Source organism: Marmota marmota, unplaced genomic scaffold (genome assembly GCF_001458135.2).
Source record: "Marmota marmota marmota unplaced genomic scaffold, marMar, whole genome shotgun sequence".
NCBI classification, from domain to species: domain Eukaryota; kingdom Metazoa; phylum Chordata; class Mammalia; order Rodentia; family Sciuridae; genus Marmota; species Marmota marmota.
In genome coordinates, this window is record NW_026000241.1 from 3,047,895 (window position 1) to 3,059,457 (window position 11,563).

The 11,563-nt window shown below is 50.7% G+C and overlaps 1 protein-coding gene across 2 annotated transcripts in view; it reads right to left on the reverse strand.

Annotated features, from left to right (window-relative positions):
* Positions 1 to 8,662: 8,662 nt before the first annotated feature.
* Positions 8,663 to 11,563, reverse strand: part of Dnajb1 (DnaJ heat shock protein family (Hsp40) member B1) — a 9,641-nt gene continuing 6,740 nt past the window's right edge. For both annotated transcript variants that reach the window (XM_048795142.1, XM_015489151.2), the window contains exons 2-3: positions 10,345 to 10,925; positions 8,663 to 10,063 (exon numbers count right to left, since the gene is read on the reverse strand). In XM_048795142.1, coding sequence (XP_048651099.1) covers positions 9,833 to 10,063; positions 10,345 to 10,836 — 723 coding nt within the window. In that variant the 5' untranslated portion in view covers positions 10,837 to 10,925 and the 3' untranslated portion in view covers positions 8,663 to 9,832. The remainder of the gene's footprint in view (positions 10,064 to 10,344; positions 10,926 to 11,563) is intronic.

Below are 11,563 nucleotides of genomic sequence, written 5' to 3' on the forward strand. Positions count from 1 at the left end.
GGGCCGGCGCCCAGAGGCAGCCAATCGGAGGCGCCTCCCTGCGTCCGCGGCCAATCCGCGGTGCCCCGCTTTGGGTGGACCCGACGGAAACATTCCAGGGGGATCCCTCCGCCTCTCCCGGCTCTTCCCGAACCCCCCGCGCGGCGGCTTAGTGGACCATCCCGCCCCGCCTAAGCCGCGGCGGGCTGTACTACTGCAGGGCTGCGGAGGGGGGAGCTGCGACTGGGCTCCGGCCAATCGCCGGGGAGAAAGGAGACAAGCAGCCAATAAAAAGCTGGGACCCCTGCACCGCGTGCTGTCGGCGGAGTGTTAGTCTGGGGAGCCCCTGGTGTTAAGGCGCGGGGGACTGGCCGTGGGAGTCAGGTGACCCAGGCCGAGTTTCGGGGAGAGGACACAAACTCCAGAAAAGCAGACCCTTGAGGCGGCGAGGGAGGTGACAGCCCCCAACCCAGTTTCCCGTCCTGCTTTCTCTGCCCCAGCCCTGCCATCCTGCAAGCGAATGAAAAGATGCATTCATCCCCGGCGGGCGGACGATGGACAGAGAAGAATAGGGAGGGTCCCGAGTGTCCCTGCTTCTTGGGGTGTACAATGGACAAAGGCAGTCATTCATTCATTCATTCGTTCAGTCAGTCGTCAAATATTTAATGTGCCCCCTACTCCGTGCCAGGCCGTGGTCTACCTCCACAGACTGATCAATGAACAGCTGAACGTGCTCCCAGTGGAGGAAACAGCCTGAGCAAAAAGGTGCAGGCCAGAGAGAGGACCACACTTGGAAAAGCCAAGAAAGGCAGAATGGAACAGAAGACAAAGCAAGTTTTTTTGTTGGTTAGTTGAGCACCTACTATGTGATAGATCAAAGGCGGGAACCAACTAGCCCAGTCTGCTCTCAGGAAGTTGACCCCTCCATCTAACCGAATTCCCTGAGGGCCAAGGCTGAGTTTCCCTTGCCAACCACGTCCCCCACCCCACACGCTTCACCCTCCAGGCTGGCCCAGAACAGGATCTCAACAACCCCGTGTGGATGGATGAGTCGGGTAGAGTTTATCAGCCCTCAGGTGGGCTCAGATCCAAGAAAGAAAGACTCAAACTCACCTGGAGCAGGCTAGGCCGCTCAGTTTCCAGGACAGATGAGGTTCCTCCCTCCGTTCTGGTTCCAAGGCGGCCACTGGAGCAGCAGTTTACTGTGTGTTCAGGGAACCGTATTGAATGAGGGGGTCTTTGCAGTCACCAGGGAGAATTGCTGGGCATCCCAGCCTCACCAGACCTGGAGAAGGGCGGAGAGAAACAGGGGCATGGGCCTTGGGCTTAGCTGTAAAGGCCTCCCGGCTGGCCCCACCCAGTTAGCAAACAAGGATCCTGCCATGGCCAGGGCGATGGGCACAGCCACTGTCCCTCCCTTCCTGTTCTGTTGACCTCTGCCACCCCTACTGGGTGAGAGTGGCCTTGGCTGGGCCTGTGCCCCGTGCCCTGCTTGAGCCTGGCATCAGAATTGCCCCCCTGCACACCTGGAGAGGGCAGATGTGAGGCCTCAGGGACAACGCGAACTCAGGCTGTAGAGTCCTGAGCCCCATCCGCCTGCCTCGCGTTGACTGATAAGGAAGTGCCCAGAGAAGAGGGTTATGGGATGGCCCGAGGGCAGAGAACAGGGCTGGGCATCTACCCCGGTTTTATAGCTCAGGAGGCTTCCTGAAAACTGAGACTGGGGAGGAGCTCAGACTTGAGTGTCACCTCCATCCCTTTGGAGGAAAAAAAAAATCCCATTCTGAAATGCCCCTAATACATGCAGAGACAAAGGTTGTTTTAGAAAAATCACCATTTGCAGCTACCAGAGAAATAATTGATTCAACGCAAGACACATCAAGGATTAACTCAGAGATTACATTTTTCAATCAGGACAGGGAAAAGGGAACCTATACAGATGTTTCTCTGACAAAGTTTCGACTTTCAACGTTTTGGGTTTCTGATGGTGTGAAAGCAATGCACGTTCAGTAGGAGCCACACACAGAACGGAGGAGAAACCTGTCAGTCACTGTTTTAACCAAGCCTTCCAGGCTAATTTAGGTACCTGAGCTAGGTGATCAAAGTGCCAGCCTTACATGCCCCCTGCTGTCACTCACTGAGAACCAAACATTGCCTTTGAAGTACATGGTTCCCCAGAAGAGTTGACCTTGAATCTTTTTTTTTTTTTAATTTTAGATGTTGATGGACCTTTATTTTGTTCATTTATTTGTATGTGGTGCTGAGAATCGAACCCAGTGCCTCACACATGCGAGGCAAGTGCTCTACCACTGAGCCACCACTCCAGCCCCAACCTTGAATCTTAATCATGAGGAAACAATCAGATGCATCCAGATCCAGAGCCATTCCGCAAAGCCACTGGCCTGGACTCTTCAAACAGATCAAAGCTGTAAGCTGCAACACAACTGATTCACTACGTGAATGAATGACTGGACCAAAGCTGAGGCGACAGTCCTACCTGGGAGGAAACAGAGAGGCATGATTGCCAGACTCCCTTTAGGGGATCTTTAATAAAGTTTCCAAAGAAGATAAAACAGATATGAAGGATGTTCTCGGGACAATTGGGGAAATTTGAATTGTAAGTGGCTGTTGGAGAATGGCATCATACCCGTGTTATGTGTCCTGAGTGCCATCATTGTCCTGTGTGAAATGCTCTCGTCCTCAGGAGGAGGATTCTTTGGGGTAAACTTGCGATGAGTGCATATGTCAGATGACTCAGAAAAAAAGTGTGTGTACAGAATGTCGCAGCTAATACACTATAGTATGTATATATGGGGGGGGGGACAAAGAGAAAGCAAATTTGGCAAAATATTAACCCTTGCTGGAACCAGGAGGGTGGTCTGTGGGTATTCATTTTCTTATTCTGTTTTAAAAAAATATTTTTAGTCCTAGATGGACCCAATACCTTTATTTTATTGGTTTATTTTTACATGGCACTGAGGATTGAACCCAGTGCCTCAAACGTGCAAGGCAAGTGCTCTACCACTGAGCCACACCCACAGCCCCATTTTCTTATTTTTTTTAAGTTTGTGACAGGTTTGAAAAATTGCAAAATAACATGGGGGTGGGAAATAACCACATTTCTCTCCCATCCCAGAGGGGACCCTCTGGGGGTTTGGTGTGTATCTTTCCAGTTGTGTGTTTCCTTGAAAGTGTGCATTGTTTCAATGGTTGTTCTGTTATAATATCTGAATTATTTTTTTCTCACTCAGCACTGTATTGCTGTGCATTTTAGCATTGCGCCTTGATAATCCACCTATATTGCTAATTTCTGCAGTTCCATATTTTTTTTTCTTTTTTGCAGTGCTGGGGATGGGACCCAGGGTCTCATGCATGCTAAACCTGTGCTATACCTATAAGCTTCACCTCCAGCCCTCTACTTTCAAAATACCTCTTAAATCCAGCTACTCTGGAGGCTGTGGCAGGAGGATTGCAAATTAGAGGCCAGCCTTGGCAACTTGGTGAGACCTTGTGTCAAAACAAAACAAAACAAAAATTAAATTAAAGGACTGGAGATGTAGCTCAGTGGTAAAGCATCCCTGGCTTCAGTCCTCAGTATCAAAGACAAACAACAAAACAAAACAAAACACCTGTTGAATCCTGCCCTGCACTCCCCTCACAGCCCTCCTGGGTTCAATTCCATCACTTCCCGCCTGGATCCTGGGCTCCTCCGCAGCCTGTTCCACCCACAGCAGCCAGAGGGCGCCTGTGAGCACCTGAATCAGATCAGGACCCTCCTCTGCTGAGGGTCCCCCAGCAAGCCTCCTGCCCTCCAAGAACAGAAAGGCTCTGTGAGCAGAAGGGTTTCTCCTGGAGTCAAGCTTCGCCGCACAGATGCCCGGCATCGCTTTCCCGGGGAAATTTAGGTCCCAAACCGCCCAGGTCCCATCTCCACCTCCCAGGGAAAAGCCACCCCAGCCGTGTCCCTTCTGACTCAAACTCTCACAACCGGCTTCTCTTGGTCCTCAGGCACGCAGGGCCTGCCTCAGCAGGACCTGACGCGGGCCTGCCTCATCTCTGGGCACACCCTGCCTTGCTCACTCTGTTTAAGCCTCACCAGGTCTGAGGTGGGGGAGGGGGAGGCCTTGCCGGTTCCACACCCCCATCTGCTTAGGAGGCCCATCCTTGACCCCTGACAAACCCCTGTGACTCTCCTGTGGGCGCAGGGTCTGTCAGGCTCATAGAAGTGCCTTGGTCGGCATAGTGGGCTGAATGCTGCCCTCTTCCCCACCAAAAGGTATGTCCACATCCCAGGACCTGTGGATGCCACATTCTTTGGAATAAGGCTGTTGGCGGGTGCAATTTATTTATTTATTTGTTTTTACAGCGCTGGGGATAGAACCCAGAGCCTCACTCATGCTGAGCGTATGTTCTGCCACTGAGCTGCAGCCCCGCCTGTAAAGATGCAGTTTAGTGAAGAATCTTGAGACCGTCCAGGATTAGGCTGGGCCTGAAATCCAATGAAAGAAGCCTTTGTAGGAAACAGAGAGGGAGGAGCACAGAGACACACTGAGGGGAGGGCCATGTGAAGATGTTGGCAGAGAGATGTCTCTTCTGATGGCAGAAGCCACCAGCCATGGGATGCATGCCCCTTGAGAGTTCCCAGGAGGGTAAGTTTTCTGACACTTTGATTTTGCACTTCTGGACTCCAGAACACGAGGCAATAGATTTCTGTTTTATAAACCACTCGGTTTGTGGTTATTTGTGACGGGAGCCACGGGAATCTGGGATCTCCGGGTCCGTGTTTCCCGGGAGACTGTGAGCTTTCTGAGTCTGCTCCAAGATTGCCATCTGTTACCTAAAGGGTCTCCCAGGTCTGGCCTGAGCTGTTCCTCAAGAACTGTGCCCAGTGACTCATCCATGAATCAGGAAGTAGGAGCAGGGTCCCCAGGAAAGAGGGGCTCTCCTTGAGCCAGAAAAAATAACTGGGAATGTGGGTCATGGGGGACTTCCGCAGCCCCCGGGGTTGGTCGACTTTCTTCTGCACATTCCTTGACATGAATGATCAGAGGACAAATGTTGTGAGTGCTCTTGTCAGAGTCACTTTGTCACTTAATTACTTAGTCAACGAACGCTCTGAGAGTCAGTTATGGACCAGAGTCACTCTGGGCACTGGCTATGCAAAGCTCATTAGGACATGGTTGGTGACCTCAGGGAAACTCTGGAAGGGGCCCTTCTGAGTGGTGCCCTGAGGTTGTCGCTCCTTCCCTCATGACAGGGAGATGTGCATTTGAATAATCAGAGTTTGAGAACTTGTAAAGCAGCAGACTCTAGGCCTGTCGGGGATGGAATTAGCCAACCATGAAAGCATTTTTAAGATCTGGGGGAGAAAAAATGAGTACAGGAACTTGAAAGCCTAGATCTAAATAGAAAAGAATCTAGATGTTTATTGTCCGCATTGTGCTGTTTTGAGATGGAATTTTGGTGCAGTGAGATCTCAAGACACCGATGACCTATCTCAGGGATTTGAAGTCATTGTGTAAAAGGATACACACCCACGAAACCACAGTTTGCTTGGCAGCCCAACAGGCTCTGCATCATCTGCCTGATCACCTCCCTGCCCTCTCCTCCTCCAACTCTCACACCATTCCCTGTGCTCCAACCTCACTGGGCCCTTGACTGGCTCTTCAACAACTCAAGCATGTCCCAGCCTCAGGGCCTTTGCACAGGCTATTCCCTGTTCTTGGATGCCCTTCCCTCAGTATCCACACAGCTGTTCCCGACTTCCTTTGTCTACTCAAATGTCACTTTTTTGGCAGGCCATTTGCTGTGCTATTTTAAAATGTACCCAACACTTTCCACCTACTAGTTTTCTATTTCTCCATTATCTAGCACATTGGACATTTTATTTATTTATGCTTATTTTCTTTTTACCCTTACTTACCATCAGCTCCACAAGGATAGGGATTTTATTTTGTGTGTGCTGGGGTGGAACCCAGGGCTTGGCACATGCCAAGCTAGCACTCTACCACTGAGCTGCACCTCAGCCCAAGGACAGGAATTTTTAACTTCTGTGTTCCTAGAATCAAGACCTGGCTGGCACACAAGAGGTGCTCAATAAATGCTTATTAAATGGATGAGTGCTAACTAAGTGACTGGCACTATCATTAGCAATGAGAACAACAAATATTTAAGATAGGTTTTCTGCAAGGTATTATATTTGCTATTTTTTTAGATATATTTGCTATTTTTTTCCCCACGGGGGTGGGGGGAATCCATCCCAGGGTCTTGTGCAGGCTAAGTGCCTCCTGTGCCGCTGGGCTACCCCTCACCTGGGAGCTGTGTTGTCACTGGGCTTCCTTATGTATCCCCTCACTAGTTGTTACAGCATCCCTAAAAGACCTGCACCTTCCTTTCTCCCATTTTTGAAAGGAGGCCACTGAGAATCAGATGGTCACTTGCCCAAGGATACACAGTAGCAGAGTGATAGAGCCCGGATCTAAACCTAGGTCGCTGAGCTCTGGAGCTCAGTGCTCTTCTATTGAATGAGTGGGTTGTCAGGAGAGGCCTCGGGAGGGAGCCTGCTAAGTTTAGGGGCTTCCTCAGGCTGGCTGAGGGCAGAGGCTCGCCTGGGATTTGGCTCCTGGAGCTCAGCAGAGCACTGACCCAAATGACTCCAGACTCACCTTCTTTGGGGTTACAAGCTGTGGGCCAAGAACCCTTCACATACCCGAGGAATGATGACAAGAGCTGGGACACAGCGCTCGCTTTAGCTGGTGCCTCCCTAGTGTGCATATGCCTGTCTGTAGACATGACATTCTACAGACCCAGGAGAGAGGTACTATCTCATGCCCATTTTATAGCTGAAGAAATGAAGGCCAGAGAGGGTAGGTCACTTGCACAAGGTCACCTAGCTAGAAAGTTATCAAGCCGAGGCTCAAACCTGGAAGCAGGAATAATGGCTGCAGAACAATCAGGGGCCACCAAAATGATGGACTGAAACTTCACACGATATGGGTAGAGTTGACAAGATGGCTCCGTTACCGTGTCGTATCACGTGGGGGGCGGGAGGGGGTGTAGGGTACATAGCATTTGAGTTAAAACAAAAAAACTGCATTCCCTGCGGCAGCTCAGGAAAGGTACTTGAGAAAGTGGGAACATTGGGGGTGGAGGTGAACGCCGCGGCTGAGGGAGGATTTTACACCCTGAACCTTTTGCAGTTTTTATTCCTGTGCAGCCACAAAAATCAAACTCAAAAATGAGCAGTTATGCTCGTGCTTATGTAAGCACACCCTTGGATCCACACCAAAAAAGTGTCGCACCACTGCCTGCCTGTCCTGGTGAAAGGGAGGGTCAGAGCTCAGCTCCACCACATGGACATTTCGAGGGTTATACCATTTGTTTTTGAGGTGCCGGGGTGGAACCCGGGGCCCTGTAGGTGCTGTGCAAGCGCTCTGCTGCTGAGCCACACAGCTGCTCCTTACTGCAAGGAGTTTCCCATCTCCTACCCTCCTCTCCAGGTCACTCAGGCAGCTCAGCCACACCGTTTGTGGAAGTTCCTAGAACTTCAGGAACATTGTGGTCACCTGCAGCACTTCAATATGAAATCCACAGGGACCTGTTTCAGAAAGACAACTCTGGCAGGGGTATGGGGGGAGCCCCCCCCAACTGTGGCCCGGGGGCCTGGGCTGATGAACAGCTTTCAATACTTCCTTTTGGCTCCAGTCTCAGGCTCACTTTCTGCCTGGGGAAGCCTCTCCTGGCTCCACGAAGCTGTTCTTTCAAGTTACCTGGGTATTATACTTGGTAAAAAACCCTCTAGACCTGCACCATCCAACAGATGCCACTAGCCACAAACACATGGTGGCTGAACCCTTCATTTGTGATTGGAGCAACTGCAACTATCTTAAGGAGAGTTGCCTTGGGCAGTGCTGTCTAAGACTGAGGCCAGTGATCATTTCAATGGGAAGGGGAAGCTGTTCTTAGCTCCAAGCAGTGTTTTTTTTTTTTTTTTTTTTTTAAACTTTAAAACACTAAATAGCATCTCCCGCCTTGCTCAGTGAGGCAGCAGGGATTAGCATACAAGAGGCCCTGGTTTTATCCTCCACTATTGCCAAAAACAAAGTACCACTTTGTAGCTAAATAGCATTACATTTTTGTAAGCCTGTATAATTACTTACCTTATAATAAAACCAGTTCCTTAAAAAGTTACAAAGTAAAAGCCTCTGTAGCCAACAAATAAGAGGCAGGAAATGGATCTTCCCAGGGCGGGGTCAGCTCCTGGGAGGCCTGAATTCTAGTTCTGGTTTGGCAGAGCCTGTCAGACAGCCTGCCCTGGCAGAAAGCCTGACAGGGCATTAGAAATGCAGATCACACCTCTCCTTGGCCCCGGTGACCAGGTCACTAGGCAAAGCCAGAGTCCTCCCTGGAAGACAGGCAAGAACATCTAGGAGCCAGCCCCTACCCCAGCTTTGGCCCTAACCTTCACCAAAAGAGCAGCATCCACTGTACTCGAGCCTTGCTGTTTGGATGGGTTAGCGTTCCCTAACCCAGCAAGGCAGACTTATCTTTGCCCTGCAGAGGATCCCCTCCTGCCTCCTGCCCACCCCGCCCTCTCCCTGACTGCCTTTGGAGGGATGCCCAGGCCCCCACCCCATCCCCAGAACCAGCAGAGCCCTCAAACAGAGTCGCAGGACCGCTCCCCTGAGGTTTAGCATCAGTCTTTAATGCTGTCACGCTGCATAATGACAAGTCACACACTTTGGTCTCGTGTCGGCAGTGGCAACTTACAATAAGTCTAAAGGTCTGAGCACCAGACTGGTCTCCAGAAAACAGACATTTTTTTGTTCCAACTCTCCCACTCCCAAGGTTTCTTCCAATTCTTGGCTCTGTACAGAGAGTAGCAGCTGCCGTGGACTATTTTCATTTGAGTGCACACCAACTTTACATGGAATTATAAAAACATATTTACAGACGTTCCACAGTGCTCCTGTAATCAGAAGCAAAGACCCTTTTATCAAAAGGGATTATATCTAGGGCTGTGCAAAATTCAAAGGGATCAGATCCCTTTGAGAAGAGTCCAGAGTCCATTAAACAAAAAAATTACCTGGGCCACTGGTTAAGCCTCAGGTGTGCCAAAGGATTGCTTTATGGACAAAGAAAAGAGTGTGACCCATAAATCAGCACTTTCAGTGTCACCAGAGCCAGAAGTCAGGAGGACCCCCTGCTCCAGCCAGGCCACCAGGACCTGGGGGGAGAGGTGGGTGCGAGACTCACTCCCTGAAGGCTGGCTCCCTTGGTCCTGCTGGAACGAGGTATTGCTGTGGTGCCAGTCAGGCAGTTCTGCAGAACTGATTTAGGTTCTCAATTTGAGATGGTCAAAGAGAAGAGAGAATTCTTCAGGGGACAAGCAAGGTGTGGGAGACAAATACAGAATAAAACACGAACTGATCATACAACACAAACTGAGGAGTGCACAGGGTCTGGTGACCAAGATGGCAGGTTGACACCATCTAACAGCAGGAAGCAAAGGGACTACAGAGGGATCAAGTCCAGCTGTGGGCCTGTCTCTCGCCCCTGGGCAGGGACTGGTGGAGCAGAAGGTGGGCCCATCCCAGGAGGGCTGCAGGAACCAGTAGGGCAGACTGTAATGCTCTTCTCTGCTGTGCCCACCACCTGCCGCTCTATCGCTCGAAAAACCACTTAAGTCTAGTGCACGACTTTGAAAGATTGTAATATATTCTCTGGAAAACATTCAGCAGTACGAAAGCCCTCCCTGGGCCCTCCCGCCTCTCTCTGTCCACAACTGGTGAACGGTCCGGAAATCCTTGAGCTGTGGAAAGGTCCCTGGTTAGTCCTTGGGGAACGCAGGTGACTATATTGGAAGAACCTGCTCAAGTACGGTTCTTGACGTCTGGGGAATCCTTTCTGGGAAGATCACTTCAAACTCGATAATGAGGTCCCCGCGTTTCTCGGGTGTTTTGGGGAGGGGGAGGCCTTCTCCAGGAACTTTTCGCCGCATGCCAGGCCTGATGACATCTTTGAATACGACGGGTATGGTCCTGCCGTCCAGAGTGGGGACGTTTACTGTACAGCCACACAAAGCCTTGGAAAACAAATGGACAGCATTAGATAAAGACAGCTTAGGAAGTTCAACTCTTGCCTACAGGTTTTTTTGGTGCGGGGTCAGATCCATCAGGCCTCTGCAGCCAAGACCCTACCCCAAATCTGCCCATATCACCAGCAGGGAAGCTCAAGCTTTGGTCAGTCTTGCTCTGTACCCCCAAGTCCGGCATAAACCACATGCTCAGGAACACTTATAGAACAAAACTGAATGGCTTCAAAAAGCAGCTGCCTCCCTGCACAGGGCCCAACCTAGTCCCTTACCTCTCGAAGGGTAATCCTGGCAGGATAAATGACGTCAGAACCATCTCTCTTAAAGATATTGTGTGGCTTGTCCTTTAAAACAAAGACAATGTCAGCTGGAATGTTGTTGGAGGTCTGGTCTCCTTCCTTGGGGAAGGTGATTTTGGTCCCTTCTTTCCACCCCCTCTTCACTTCAATGGTCAAAATTTTGTCTTCGTTTCGAATGCTCTTTCCATCGGGGTTCAGCCGCTTGTGTGAGATTTTCATCTTCTTGGTACAGCCGCTGTAAATTTCTTCAAGGGAGACCCTCAGGTCGTGGGTGACAGGGGGATCTTGCTTCTTCCGGGTGGGCTCTTGGGGAGGGCGGGAGCGACCAAAGTTCATGTTGGTGAAGCCACCCATGCCCATGGGAAAACTGGAGAATGGGTCATCGATGTCCATGCCTTCCTCTCCGTTCCGCTGCCCAAAAAAGGTATCAAAGGGATTTCTGCCACCAAAGAATTCAGCAAACATGGCATGAGGGTCTCCATGGAATGTGTAGCTGAAAGAGGTACCATTAGCACCACCGCTGCTACCACCACTGGGGCCACCGCCCTTTAGGCCTGAAAAGCAAAATCAGAATGTCAGTTGGTTGACCAGGTGCTCCTCTCTAGCTTTCCTTAAGGGAGGAAAAAAACAAAAACAAAAACTTGGGAACCCTGGACCAAGAATTCTTTAAAGGCTGTCAGGGAAGAATCCTAAGCTTTACCACTTTCAGCGGCAGCAGCAGCAGCAATAAAAAGACCACCCACTCTACTTCACTGTGACATGTCAGTGGCAAAGGGCTTAAGCTCTGAGTTGGCCACCTCCAGGTGCCACTCAGGTCCTTCCACTTATTGACTGACCCATCCACAAGGTTTTACAAAAAACTCACTAAAAGAAGGGTAAAAAAAAAAAAAAGGCACGATTCAGAGGAGCATTCAGAGGGGCCTACTCCAAACGCCCGAGGGCTGGAGATGTGCTGAGAGTAGGAATCAATGAAGGTAAGCCCACCGACAGTTTTCAAGTTCTCTCTGGTATCAATCGCCATCACCCCGAAACACAAAATCAGTTTATTTCTTAGGCTCAAGCCCAGAGGTCAGTCTGAGTCATCGGCGGCCAGCGGACGACAGGGTCTCGGACCGGCCCCAGGCGCGCCGCCGGCTCCCGCACCTGGACACCGCCTCGCGCCCGGCCCCGCTACGTGCCTGGCGCGGAGCTC